The sequence below is a fragment of the Fundulus heteroclitus genome, chromosome 3 (assembly GCF_011125445.2).
Source record: "Fundulus heteroclitus isolate FHET01 chromosome 3, MU-UCD_Fhet_4.1, whole genome shotgun sequence".
Lineage (NCBI taxonomy): Eukaryota > Metazoa > Chordata > Actinopteri > Cyprinodontiformes > Fundulidae > Fundulus > Fundulus heteroclitus.
The window spans coordinates 3,832,905-3,848,038 of NC_046363.1; the positions used below are offsets into that span (position 1 = coordinate 3,832,905).

General features: G+C 40.7%; 1 protein-coding gene across 5 annotated transcripts in view; it reads left to right on the forward strand.

Annotated features, from left to right (window-relative positions):
- The window catches only part of cdk14 (cyclin-dependent kinase 14), a 216,161-nt gene that overhangs the window by 90,956 nt on the left and 110,071 nt on the right, over positions 1–15,134 (forward strand). For all 5 annotated transcript variants that reach the window (XM_036128847.1, XM_036128851.1, XM_036128859.1 and 2 more), the window contains 2 exons: positions 13,727–13,821; positions 14,381–14,460. In XM_036128847.1, the coding sequence (XP_035984740.1) occupies positions 13,727–13,821; positions 14,381–14,460 (175 nt within the window). The remainder of the gene's footprint in view (positions 1–13,726; positions 13,822–14,380; positions 14,461–15,134) is intronic.

Genomic DNA, 15,134 nt, shown 5'->3' on the forward strand with positions numbered 1-15,134 from the left:
TGAGCTTCTTCACATTCAGCTCTGATTTTTTAAAATAAGTTTTACAGCAAAACCATGATCAAATGTTTGAGAATCATGTTCACACAGTTGAAACCTAATCTTTACACATACTGCCTTACAAAAGCACTTTTTAGTTTAGTTGAAATTACTCTGATCTTTAATCAGACTAAACTTTCTCTGTTTTAGATTAGTTACCAAATGATTTTAGAGGGTCCTTTGATCTTTTTCAGATTCAAAGGTTTTCAACTATTTCCTCGGTATTTGGTATAACTCCATTCCCCTGACAGAACCAGTAGCTGGGACAGGTTTGTAGGCCTCCTTCCTTACACACTTTTCATGTTTGTCCACAAACGTTCTCAGGGACTGAGATCAGAACTTTGTGATGGCCACTACAGAATTTTAACTTTGTTGTCCTTCAGCCACTTTGTTACTAACTGAGGGTCAGTGTCCTTTTGGAAGACCCATTTGTGACCAAACTTTAACTTGCTGGGGAATGTCTTGAGATGCTGCATTAATGCTTATACATAATGTTCTTTCTTGGTGATGTTGTCTATATTGTGAAGTGGACCTCTCCCTGACCCTGCTGCAGCAAATAACTCCTAAAACCTGATGCTGCCACGTCTATACTTCACAGTTGGGAGGGTGTTCTCGTCTCCACAAGTTTCCCCCCTTTTTATATCCAAATGTAATAAAAGATTTACTGAAATGAACTGGAAGTCCGATCACTTCAATTTGAGACATGTTTCCAAAAACTCAGATCTCTGGATGAATTTGCATCCTTGAGTCTGGCTTTTTATGTCACTTTTGCGGTTCTTCCTTTCTGTCTGATGTTGATACAGGGCACTCACTGACTTTACTAGATTCAGCCGTCATCCTCACAAAGTCTTTTGATTGAATTATTTCTGACTGACACCCATTGATCACTGGGACACACAACCCATGTCCTTCCTAAACTATACGATGGCTGGACATTCCCGGACTGTTCATACTTAAGATAAGAGATAAGATAAAATAGACTTTATTGATCTCACAGTGGAGAAATTCATGTGTCACATTGGCTCAATAATCAAAAGAAGGAGCCAAAAGGAGGATGTCATTGTTAGAACAGATGAATGTGGAAGCTTCAGGCATCTGCTAATGTGGACCAAGGTATTAACCAGACTTGTGGAGGTCCATAATTCTCCTGACATCTTTTGAACTTCTTTGGATTTTTCCATGATGTAACTGGAGGAAGTGTTGGATGTGTTTGCCTTAAAACACATCCGTTGGTTTGTCTAACAAGTCTAACATTTGGCAGATAGAAGCAATTCTGGTAATCCTGTGTGACCTAAAACAGGAAAAAAGTTAAGTTTGATGATGTGTCATACAGTGAGATGAAATGGCTGAGTGTTTTGTCTCTTTTTATACACTTTATGTAAAGTTGTGGTTTCAGCTCTCTGTTGCAACAGCAGATTGTGTTTGCATTGCCTTTTAACTGTTTCTGCTTCTGTTCTAAGACAGAGACGGACACTATTCTCAACCAACACCACGTTCACAATATACATTTGAGGGAATTTTCATTGCAAGGCTTCAAAGAAAAACAGAAGTCAAAAGAGAAACAATACAAACATGAGTTTTTGCCATTTTTCAGAAATGTAGCAGCTAACCAAAAAAGACATTTCAGATGTGTAAGGCCATATGAGTAGTGCAAGTATATGTATCAGCAGGATGTATTACAACAGTGAACAGTCCATATGATGTTGTAGATAGTACGTAAAAGAAAAACAGACAAATCCAAATATTATGACATTTGTCAGGAATGTAGCAGCAAACCAAACCAAAGCTCTGTTTTCTCATACGCTTTGTGTTAATACTGTTTCCTTATGAAGCAGCTCCCATTCTAATACATTTAGTAGCAAAATATATACAAAAACTAAAATCCTAAAACTGCTCCCTTCTTTTAAAGCCCTTTTTTGTGAACACTGCATTCATTGCAGGATAAAACATGTTTGCTGTGATTACATGTATGATAAGAGGTGCATGCCAAGATGTGGACACACTCTGTGCCTTGATTGTTACTCTGTGGGGAGCAGGTGGTGATGGCACAGCAGGCATAGGGTTTTAGGTTGGACGCTTCAGGAATCTACCTTCAATTTGTTTGTTTAGTTTCAAGAAGGAAAAAGGCAAACATTTTCCACAATCTACCCCGCCTCTCGCCTTGTGTGTGTTGGAGATGGGCACTAGCCCCTCCATGACCCTGTAAGGATAAGCGGTTACAGACAGTGGATGGACGGAGCACACTGATATGTAACACAGACTCCCCAGTGAATGTTCCACAGACAGTTAGATCGTACTAAAGTTTATCTGGACAGGCTCTTCCTTAAGTAGAGTTACAAAAAGAGCAGAAATAAAAAAGAATTTACCATGCTTTGTTTGCCTTTAATCTGAAGTTCCCCAAAGCTTTGAAGCTGATGTTTCTATTTGGTGAATTTCAGCTTCATATTTAAACTCAGCATGTTGATCGTGACGGCTGGATAGTGGTGTTCAATTTAACATGAGTAGTTGCTCTTTCTGTGTACAAGAGTTCGGTTAAAGAGCTTTTGACATGTTTCCACCTAACCTTTTCATGAGGAGATGTCGAGTTTTCCAGCAGCAGGTTTGTCATTTAGCCTCCTGGACCTGTCTGTAACATTGGTGATATTTAAAACTATTACCTCAAAGCGCACTTTTATTTTGCAAACAGGAGATGTACATTATTAAGTCTGACCACTGACACAAGCATCATCATGTTTTTGAGTGAAGACACAATTGGGTTGAGGACTAAAATGTTTCAGTATCAGTGAGGTTAAATAGAGTCAGAAGAGTTAGAGATGTAAGAAACTGTTTAAATGAAAACTGTGCGGTTTATTCAGGCTACAAGAGCCACTGAGACATTTAGCATATAACAGGAAAGCCTAATGGAGTGCTCTGCTTTATTTGTTTGGCCTCCCAGGTCTATCTGTCATGGAACATGCTGTGTTTGGATATGTTTGAAGTGGATGGCAGCCTCAGTACTTCACTCTGTTTTTTGTGTGTTTTCCTGTGTTCAATCTGCTCTATGCCACCATCCAACGTCATTAACTCCAGGACCCCCAAAGATCAGATAGTCCTCTCTGGGCATTTTAAAATTTACTGAGATGTGGTTAGCATGTCAGGCCTTGGTTGGCAGTGTACTGGTGCTCTATGGTAGTGGTGTTTGGTTCTGGTCCTCAGGACCCACTGTCTTACATTTTATTAGATGTGTCTCTGCTCCAGCACACCTGAATCAAATGATTGTATTACTTCCTCAGCAGCCATCAAGGGCTGCAGAGGCCTCCTCGCCGCCAATTTATTTAAAACAAGTGTGTGGAGGCAGGGAAACACCTACATAAAAAATGCGGGACAGTGGGTCCCAAGGAACGGAACTGAAGACCACTGCTCTATGGGTTTTACTACAGACGCAGATGACGTATCCAGGCACTTCTGCGGACCCCCACAGCCTCTCTCACTGAACACTACCCAGGCAGCACACTTCGTATGCCGGGTTCCAGCTGTTTTCAAGTGTGGTAGTCTTAAGGAAAAACACAGGAGGTGGAATCTGCTGTTACATTTGTTGTGCAATTATACACTGTCTAAAGTTATTTAATGTTTCATAAATAACCCTCTGTTGAGTATTGTCTGGTGATGATCAGCTCTTAAGCTGATATCAAGACAATGATTGAAAGGGATGAATTCGAGCACTAGCGATCTTTTAACAGCAAACTCTGCACACACATAGAATAAAGGAGTGACACTTCTTTTCAAGTTCAAGAATTTAATAACAGAAATAAAATTTTAATCCAGAGAACATCACTATGTAATGCTGTTTATCTGAATTAACACAATATTTGGATTAACAAATCCTCTCTACTAGGCTAGTGAAACTTAACTAAATTACTAAGCAAGCTGTAGCGATCGGTCGCTAAATCGGTTAAAATCTAAACTTATCAAAATTGCCTTTAAACCGGCATTAATATTTAATATTAATGCGGGAATAAGGCTCATAGCTCTATAGGCTGACAGCGGAGCAGAACGATCAAGCTTTATGCTTTAAAACAAGCTCCTTTTTGAATGTCCAGAAATCGGGAGCTAAAAGAAACTAATAGCATTTTGGCTAGTGGACATTTGGCGCTAACAAACAAAGGCTTTAGATTTATTCTTAGTCATAATGAGTTGGCCGGATAACGCAAACATTAATGTCCCATCAATGTTTAAAACCCTTATGAAGATAACCTTTGTTATAACCATAAAACACACTTGAATGATATTAGCAAAGCCACGTGACTTTGTTCAAAGACCTATGTACAAAACGGTTTATAAAACATTTCCCAAATTAACCATTTAACTTCTCCCTCTGGTTTCTCTGCCCAAACATGTCGGCGCCTCATGTGAGTTCTGTCCACTTTGGTCCAGGGAAGGCAGTAAAAAAGCAGGAAAGTTGTTGGCTGTTCTTGGCGGGCTATCGTTAGATCTGCAGCAGCATGTGGTTAGGATCTGAGGCTCATAGGTCCTCCAGACAGCCTCTGACCCGGTTGCAGTCACGATTAGAGCAGGTTTTCCTCAGCATACAAGGTAGGTCCTTCCTGTAACGGCTGAGGAGAAATAAAAAAAGCTGTTTTTGGCAGGCAGGATCCTTCCTCCTGCTCCTGATGCTGAGGTTAAGACAGCAGACTTAACTTTGATTTTCCTGGTTATCCCCGGGTGAAGAGGGATCTCTCCCAGATGCTGGTTCCTGTTCTTTTGGGCCTGTGAGCCCTCATGGTTCAGGGGAAGGCTACCCCCCCCCCCCTCCCCCTCCTCGGGAGTCCAGGAGAGAAGTGGTGGTCATTTGAGGGTCTGGTCAGGAGTGTGAGAGAGCTGCAGAAAAGGGGTGAACAGACGTGCTCTGACCTTTTATCTGTGAGGGGTTGGTTCACAGGAGCATCCTGCTGAGAGAAGGGCTGTCCTTGCGGGGGTAACAGCTTCAGTAGAGAGGCCCAGACGTCCCTCTCCCCAGGAACTTGGGGCAGCTCCTTTGGGGGAATCCTAAGGCGTTCCCAGGCCAGCTGAGAAACATAGTCCCTCCATTGTGTCCTGGGTCTTCCTCTGGGTCTCCTCCCTGTGGGACATCCTCAGAACACCTCACCAGGGAGGCGTCCAGGAGGCATCCTGACCAGATGCCTGAGCCACCTCAACTGGCTCCTTTCGACGTGGAGGAGCAGCGGCTCTACTCTGAGTCCTCCCCGGATGACTGAGCTCCTCACCCTATCTCTAAGGGAGAGCCCAGACACACTACGGAGAAAACTCATTTCAGCCGCTTGTATCCGGGATCTCGTTCTTTTGGTCACAACCCAAAGTTCGTGACCATAGATGAGGGTAGGAACGTAGATCGACCGGTAAATCGAGAGCTTCGCCTTTTGGCTCAGCTCTCTCTTCACCACAACGGATCGGTACAGCGCCCGCTTCACAGCAGACGCCGCACCAATCCGCCTGTCGATCTCCAGCTCCATCTTCCCCTCATTTGTGAACAAGACCCCAATATGCATGGGAGTTTGCCCTGGTTGGGCAAACTCCCATGCACCCTCTGGGATCCTGCTGAGGGTGTAGAGCTGAGACAAACATAATAGGTTAAATTATTTTTAATTAAATATTGTAAATGTTAAGAACCCACAAAGTGTCACCACATTTTAAATTGTATGAGATCTCCAGATATTGATTTTTCTCTCAGCTGCTTTGTTTTAGTTGCTGATCTCTGCCCCCCACAAGCTTAACTGAAGGCGGTTTCCATACAACATCAATTTCCTAATCATGCAAATGAGATTTTCTGCTTTTGTACAGGGCTCCTTTTTAATTTAGCTCCCAATATGATCGGCCTAATAAACATGCACATAAACAGGGTTTAATAGAAAGAGTGTGAAGGTTGACTAATTTCCTGCCGGCATCACTGCATGAATCGTTTCAGCCATATTAGGAAAATGTGCAAATTATGCTGTTAACAGGTGTTTTGCTAAGAAAGTTCAACATGTTTGAATTTTAACCAAGCTTTCAGAATTAAGTGCCTGAATTGATAAGAATCAACTGAGTGTATTTATAGAACACTTTTAACAAAACCAGGTTTAACACAAAATGTTTTTATACGAGTTAAAATAAGAAATGCCTAAAATCATTAACAAGCACATTAATGGCAAATGAAGTAAAGAACATCCATCCATTGTCTATCCCTGCTTATCCATGACGGGTTGCGGGAGGTTGGTGCCTATCTCTAGCACTCATTAAGAACATAATAATGATAAAAGTAGATATACTAGAATAAAATAGGGTAACTTTTCATAAAAGACTGAACTGAGGAAATGCAATCAGAATCCTAACAGATATAAACAATATAAAAACACACTGAAGCAATTTACCTATAGGCCTCAAATAAAGATAAAATGATAGATTTTGTAAGTCAGATTTTGACAAAACATAACACGTTTATGTTTTTACTAAACATTAAGGATTATGTGCCAGTTTGTGCAGTTGCACTATGATTTTTTTCTCTCATTATTGGGGTCAATAATTAAAATGTCTACAACACCTATTACTTAGTATTTAAAGTAGCGTACTAATAAAAAGTGGCCGTGGGTTGTGTGCTGCTGGTTTGGTGTTCTGATGATATCTTAAAAGCCAGGTGGGGGTGGGGGAAACCCAGCCTGGGTGTCTGCTGTCGTATGTGGTTGGGGGGGGGGGGGGGGGGGGGGGGGTGCTTGGGTGGCTCTGTGTCCGGTTCCAGCTCCCTGTTTTGTTCCTGGTTCATGGCGACTCTCGGTGCTGACTCTATCTGGAGAAGAGGGGACTGCATTGCTCAGGCAGGCTGGCTGACTAGAGTGTTTTTTTGGGATGGGGGTGGTAGTCATGATTTTTATAAAAAAAAATTATCTTTTGGGTGGTTAGGGTGATCGGGAATAGGGTGTGGGGGGGGGGGGGGGGAGAGAGTATTGGTTCCGTTTTTCTCTTCTACTCTACATTTGTCACCTTTTCTCCTTTTTAGTATTTTGTCTCATCTTTTTCTCTTCCATTCTTTCTCTTTTCCATTTACTTTTCTGTCTCCATTGAATTTTAAATAATCCCAAAATAAAATCAATATAAAAGCAAAAGCGGTAATTCTCCACATGTGAAAGTAAATCTGCTGGGCTCTCTTTGGCATTAAGACAGCAATTCTTTATGCTAAATCGCCAGACAGGACACATTAAAAAAAGCCAGGTCCTGATAATAAAATGGATGAACAATCTGAACATCATTTTGTTCATCTGGAGCATTCAGATTTAGAGTAACTGTTATGTCAGGGTGGAAACACATCAGCAATGACCTTAGAAAACCAGTGGCTGGTGCACAACAATCTGTGAGGGGTTGCAAGGTGTTCATTATTATGGAAGAAGAAAGACTATACACAACTGGGAAAGATGAGGACAGTGGACAACCTTGAAAGGAGAGGATGTCTCTTAGCAAAGAACTGTTTGTTTACAGAGCCATAACAGAAATAATCCTCTTTCTGAGCTGCATAGCTTGAAAAGTTTTGTTTTAACAAAACAACTTCTCATAGTAATTAAAACATGATGGTGGATGTTGATGATTGGGTACTTAGAGAACCTGAGTACCTTGCAGTCATTGAGTTCCTAATGAACTCCAGACCTCAACTTGATTGTGAATCCTGAGGTGGGATCTTAAGAGAATTTGGAGCAGGTCCAGACTTCAGCAACCAAATGCAATGTTGTAAAAGACAGTGGGGCTACATTTCTCCACCATAAAGGAGACCAGTAAAGTTAGAACTCAGTACTTTAGGGCATTGCTGCTAGCAGTTCTGCATGTTAATAAGGTGAGGATGTGGTTTTTCACACAGCTCTTCCTATTTGTCCTGCTGAGGTTTGGAGTTAAACTGCTAAACCATTAACTTGCACAACCAAATTAGTTACCTTAAAACTACTTACTCAAAGTTTAAAATAAAATGGAATGTATCGGTTCTATTTTGTACTAAAAGAGGGCCGATATCTCTATGATATGCTGGGCCATTTTCATCCTTGACAAAGGCATATCCGTCATCTCAGAAGTGAGGGGGACATATTTTTTTCAGAAGCCTATTGAGTGATTTATCATTCTCTCACATCTCTCCTTAGTGACTAAGGAACCACGTAATCACCAGGAGCCACAGTGCAACACCGGGCAACCAACTTTAGTTCTTTAAATTAACAAAATCTAAAGTTTTAGCTGCCAAACTCTGGTTGAATTGACATAATGGCCCTACGACATCTACAAGGCAGCCAGATCATAAGACGCCAAATGAAAACACTGAAAGTGAGATGCTTGGTTGGAAAAAAAAACATTCCTGTAAGCAATTATTGCTTAACACACAATGTAATTAATAAATCAAAGCTCCATCCGCTGTTCTGTCACTGTCTGCAGGCTCTCCCTGTCTGTCAGTGGTAAAGCCTGGTCTCTGCCCTGGTTAATGACCTTCTCCCTGGGCTACCTTTTACATCCATCCATTTTCTGACCCACTTAATCCCTCATGGGGTCACGGGGGGTGCTGGTGTCTATCTCCAGCGTTCACTGGGCGAGAAGTGGGGTACACCCTGGACAGGTCACCAGTCTGCTGCAGGGCAACACAGAGAGACAGGACAAACAACCATTCACACACACACTCACACCTAAGGACAATTTAGAGAAGCCAATTAACCTAACAGTCATGTTTTTGGACTGTGGGAAGAAGCCGGAGTACCCGGAGAGAACCCACGCATACACAAGGAGAACATGCAAACTCCATGCAGAAAGACCCAGGGTTGGATTTGAACCCTGAACCTTCTTGCTGCAAGGCAACAGCGCTACCCACAGCCCTCTACCTTTTACAATACAGAATACAATATTTTAGAGTGTGAATGAGACTTATTCTAAAATAAATGTTTAAACCCTGTCCTTGGTTGTTTTGTTTCTCCTTGCAGATAGATATGTTTTACCTGTGAAGACATCATTGACCACTGCTTCTGCTCTTTCTATTATGGCAATAGAAATGTTTTTAAATATACAGAAAGCCACAATGAGCACAAGTTCTACATAGAAATTAAAGAGGGTTGTGTTTATTCTCGCCATTAACTATTGTGCAAGATCCCAGATTTACACAGATAAATAGTATCCCTGAATTGACATTCATTGTACAGCGTTCTATGTTCTAATAATATAATATTTGATTTATTTTGTATTTTCCTATAGTTACATTCTTCCAGTTGAGAATCTGTATTCACTTGTACTGGAGTTTGGATAGAAAAAAAATGCCTGAAAAGGAAACTCTTCACGTTTAGTCTAACTGAGAGGGTGGTTAGGCCGCCAGAACACGAGCATCCTACTGTTTGAGTCTCTTTGCAGATAGAGTTTCACTTCCTGCTTGATCCCTGGAGAAAGTGTAATTTGTTTAGAAAAGCGCTGAGAAATGCTGAGCTTATTAGTGCTGCAGAGAACGGGGAGATAACAGGAGGGGGAGGTTAGACAGTGAGGACGGTGCACGTGCGGCCAAGCACTAAGCAGTGGATGAAACATTCTGCTGAGCTTGTTCTAGGCCTTTTATAAACATGAATGTGGAAACTGCTTAAAGACTTCTTAATAATGCAAGGATGCATTGTTGGCAAATAAACTCAAAAAGCAAGCATTATTAATGAGAGATTGTAGACTACTCTCGACCTTAAAGTAGAACTGATAAGTCCTGTGTCCAGGCACCGAGGGTCTGTTTGACCCGATCAGAGAATCAGAGTATTTTATTTGATGTGTGTGGTTTAAAAGGGACGTCCATATAAGGACATATACCGATGTCTACATGTGGCTGAAAATGTATTTATTCGTTTGATCAAACAGTCTAATCAAGTCAGTTACTGAGGGAGTTTTTTATTTGACCAACATGTTTCTTCTGAATGTAATATTAATATTTTGTGGCCCGACCATAGTCCCAACCTTAACTCAAATCAATGCAATTCAGTTTATTTATATAGCATATAGAATTCACATCAAATGTTCTCTCAACATAAAAAAACAATAAAACAAAACAAATCATATCTAATTTGATTTCAGCCATTTACCACTACAGTTATAATCAGTTTATTATTCAACTCTATAAAAAAAAAAAATATCTAAGGAAACCCAGCCGAGTGCAGTGAGTGAGCATGTAGCAACAGTGAAGAGAACTCTGCTTTAACAAAAAGAGTTTGTGAACGTAGCTAAACATTAGGATGAAATCAATAGCTATGTTTACAAGCACAAAATTTCAGGATTCAGATTAATAAACAAAAAATTATTGTATTGTACCGTTTATAAGGACACACAATCAATTAATCCGATCATAATGTGCGTGTATATGCCCCTCGCTTTATTCAAAATAGAACCCCTCTGACAAGCACAGTTATCAAATTGCCCTAAAAAAATCCCGGAAGAAGAAGAACTTCTCTCTTTGCTAAACAACAAAAAATAGCAAACATAGCAGTACTGTACGAGTTTGTTTGTCTTCTGAGGTTCAGGCTGGACTTGCACCAGCTTCTAATTACGGTTGAAACGTTACTGAATAAATAATAATTGTGAGCTCTTTTACTATAACCAATAGAAAGGTTGCATCAGGGACACAAACAGTTTTTTTTCCTGATGTATTTCCTCCACTCAACAACGCAGAACTACGCCACGTTTACGTCGGGCGCACATACGCACTCAGGTCAGTTTGCCACATTTGGAATAACTTGATCCTGACAAACGTTTACATGCATGTTGATCGGATAATCAATCGGCATAATCCACCCCTCTCATTGGAAAAGTCAATTTCATTCCAATTTGTGCTTAATCCAATTACAATCTTCCAATTGTAAACACTGTTTACATGATGTATTTTTTTCCCAATTAATTTTGTCCATGCATACGTAGCTAGTGAGACCATCACCCTAAGATAAATCATAAATCATACCAAACACTGAAAAAGCTGCTGGGCAGTTATAAGAAGGATTCCATCATGGAAAAGCCTATAAAGATTTTCCTTTGATTATAGACAAGAGTATATATAATTTTTGGCATGTGATGTAAAATAAATAATACAAAATTGGGCAAAATATGAAAGTGACAAACAGGCTTTCTATTTCATTAAAAAGAAAAGACTTGCTGACACAAAGCAGCTGTAAAAGATGCCCTTAAAAGTCCAGGATAGAATGGAGGACATTTCTATTTATGCTAAACCACTTTCTTAAAGTACATTGTTTAAAAGACAAGCCTATACAGGTTTTATTTGTTCATTTTCAGAGAGATTCATTTGCTTTGTTAGTTGAAGACCTTCGGAGCTGAAATTCATTATGGGGTTTCTTTGGCTGTTAGACTGGCAACAAAACATGCTTTGAGTTTTTAAAGACTGATAATTTATGGGTTTATAGCACATTGTGGATTGATACATTCACACTTGTAGCATTCAGGTCAAGGCTTGGATTAACTGCAACAATCAAACAACTGTTGTTGTATAAAAGAGAAAGATTGCATTACTTTGTTAAAGAATTAAGTCATACACTTAAGTGTGAAAAAAAATTATGATCCAGCAAAAGGACTATCTGGATTTTCAGGATTTTCAGAAGCTAAATCATAGGTGAAGTTGAGTTATTGAAGTAGACGATTCAGGGTCAGCAGCATGGTTTATCACAGTGCTATCTAATGGGTGTGTATTCTTATACAGATTCATTCAAAAGGACTGGTTTTACTTTTCAGCAGCATCAGCACATCTTTTCATTACCATCCAAGTGTTTGTCTTTTCTAAAGTTGCTGTCACATCATTTCTTACCTGGCTATAATTCTGGGATGGCTAAAAATGCATTGAACATGAGGGTAAAGCCGAAAGAATCTAATTAAATTATGATAGAAATTCCTGTTCTATCCTGCTTGGGATCTTCCCCCGTTTAATATGTTAGGTGTATCATGAGATGACATCCCTGAGTGATTGCTCCAACATCTGCATCCAATTTGCACTGATCTCAGAAGCACTGGTGCGTTAGTGCATTTTTGAAGTGTCCAACAATTCCTTGTTTAGCTGGGGATTAACCTGTGAATGCTGCAGCATCACACAGAAGCCCCAGGCTGAAACATTACTAACTTAAATCTTTATATCTTCACAAGCAAGTAATACGCAGGACAGCTACTCAATAGTGTGATGGGGATGTTACATACAGCTCCGTGTTGTTCCTGCTAAACTATTGCAGCTCAGCCTTTTTTCAGATGAATTTGAAAACATGATATCAGGAAGTGACATTCTCACGTCCCCTTTCAGCACATTTGACACTGTAGCATACAACATTTGGTCCCCGCATGATCCAGAGTGGCACTGAATTTTCTAGACATGTTGAAAAATCCTGCCACATGTGTACCACAAGATTCACGTCATGTAAACAACACATCTGCACCACTGCTGCAAAATAAATGTACCTGCAACTCAAATATTGCAGCAATGGCTGGATGCTAACATGTCTTAATCTCACACTATGCTGTGTCTGTGTTCTACTCACCTCAGGATGCTGGACGCATGAACCTGCAAGTGAAACTTATGCTATCTCTTATTATTGGATTCATTTGTAATATGTATGAGTAAACAAGGAGAAGCAATGGAGCCGAGTGACCCTCTCAGTCACACATGCGCCATCTGTGTGTTCTCCATTACGTCACAAATAAAAGCCCTTCTAGTCAATAGGGAATTCCCACCAGCTCCATGGTGCTACTGCATGACAGAGAATCATCCTCCGTAGTCCGTTAGAAATATCGATAGAGTCTGTTTATGACGGATGACGGAGCAAAATGCGTACATTTCTAAAAACCAGATGAGCCAGACAGGAAATCAGATGCAGGAAGTGTAAAGCGGATCCTGTAATATTTCAAAATAAAGGAGGGAGGGACTGTCTGGATGCATGAACGGATCCAGTTTGGATTGCTGTGCGGCACAGTTTGTGGTGGACGGACGGATTGCACCAGGAAGGCCAGGTTAAAGCTGGCTTCACACTCACTGCGTCCTGCTCCGTCAAATCAGCTTTATCTCACATCAGTTAGAAATAAGCTTAATTAACACACCATGGGAGCAGTGGCAGGGTGAAGACAGCAGACTGGATCATGACATTCCCTTGTTGTTTCAACTGGGTGCGTCGACCACTGCCAGCTAATATCGCTAGAGCATCAATGTTTGTGTGTGGCCCCACTTACACTCTGGTGTCCATTCTACATATACCAGCTCTTAAATTGAATAAAGACCTATCATTACTGGTCTACACGGATCACATTGCAAGTCTGACCGTTCCTTCAGGATGCGTAGCTGGTGAATAACTGTTTGTCGGTCACTATATAGTAAATATCAGATTCTGCCTGCATCTGCTTTTTAGCATTTAGATTTGAAGCCGTTCTTCAAACATCCTCATAAACTTACTGCTGCGATTCTCAGGGGTCAATACGTCTCTAAAAGTTATAAGCTGACGAGAACATAAAAAGAAGCTCTTTTAAGAAAGTTTTCAGCATGAACTTCTCCTCGGTGACGCTACACCTTCCTGATGATTCAGCGGGGAACCTTCAGATTTTAATATCCCTCACAGACTTGTAATTTCTTTTCTGAATCCCTCAGAGGGTTTTCTTCCCTTCTTTTGTGAATTCATCCTCATATATTATACTTTTGTCTCTCCTCTTTTTCACGCAGCCCACAAGCCCCAAATTTGGAAAGGCAGACTCGTACGAAAAGCTGGAGAAGCTGGGAGAGGGCTCATATGCAACAGTTTACAAGGGAAAGAGCAAGTAAGTAGTGGGAGCACACTGGATCCCTCTTTTTAATTCAGTCACTCCTGTTTTTCCTTCAGCCGTGCATGCAATTATATGTTGAATATTGTCTCCTGCTGCTGTATCTGACTAAATAAAGCAAATGAAAAACTGATCAGTGTAAAATCCCTCACATACAGTACAGATCTCTTTCCTTTAGTGTAATTCCTCCAGAATGGATGATTTTCTCCCCACGCTTTGCTCCCAGGTTTTCCTAATTAAATTCTTAGAAATGAAAATGCCCCACACTGTAAGCACAAAACTCCGCAGACTCTAATCTTCTTGCTAATGACGTTATTTTGTGTCGTTCTTCAACACGGCAGTTTTGATGGGTGAGCTTTATTCAGCTGTAATCCTGTGGCCTTGTACCCACGTCTCACTCCACTGCTGCTAAATTACTTTTCATTGACTTATCTATTCTCTCTGTTCGCCGGCTACGCCGATTTTTAAAAGGTCTCGTTTTTTCTTTTTTTTTGTAACATAGCAAAGAAAGTCTAGCAGATTACGGCACTTTGTTTTTTTTTTGTGCTGTCATCAGGGTGAACGGCAAGCTGGTGGCTCTGAAAGTGATCCGTCTGCAGGAGGAGGAAGGCACGCCCTTCACAGCCATAAGGGAAGGTAACTGAACCAAAGCTCACCGTCAGTAAATATTAATCTGCAGCAAAATAGCAATGGTAGTTTACCATCACACTTTTTAGAAGGTTCTTCTCAGTGTGCTAAGAAAGTAAAACTAGAGCAGTATTTGCTAGTTTAAAACCTATTGCTGTGAGCCTGAAACAGGAAGTGTGCTGTAATCTATAGCTTCATGAAGTCTGCAGTTTGACATTAGAGCAGGTAAGTATATCCGGTTTTGACACAATTAGGTATGGTCTGACTATTCATCAATATACTGTAAGAATACTTGAAGATTAGCACACTTATTAAAACTCTGCTACTTCAGAACAATTGTAACCAATAAGGGTTTTTCTGTTAGTATACTGCCAAACATCTCTAAAGGTTAATAGGGTAGGTATTATTTCTTTTCTTTCCCATACATGACCCTACAATTTTTAAGATGAGTTATCCACTATTTACCACTGTTGCCTCTATAGGCAGGATTAGACAGTTCAGTAGAGTGATTGGGGCCATGCGGGTGGGTGTGACACGCTGCCCGCTCTCGTTCTCCTGGCTACTGTGTTGACCCTCCACCGTTATCGATGCATTAGTGAGAGAACTCGGGCTAACTTCAGCATTTATAAATTTCTGACTTCAGAAGGCATCATGCCTCTAAACAAAAGACCTGTGCGGTCGCA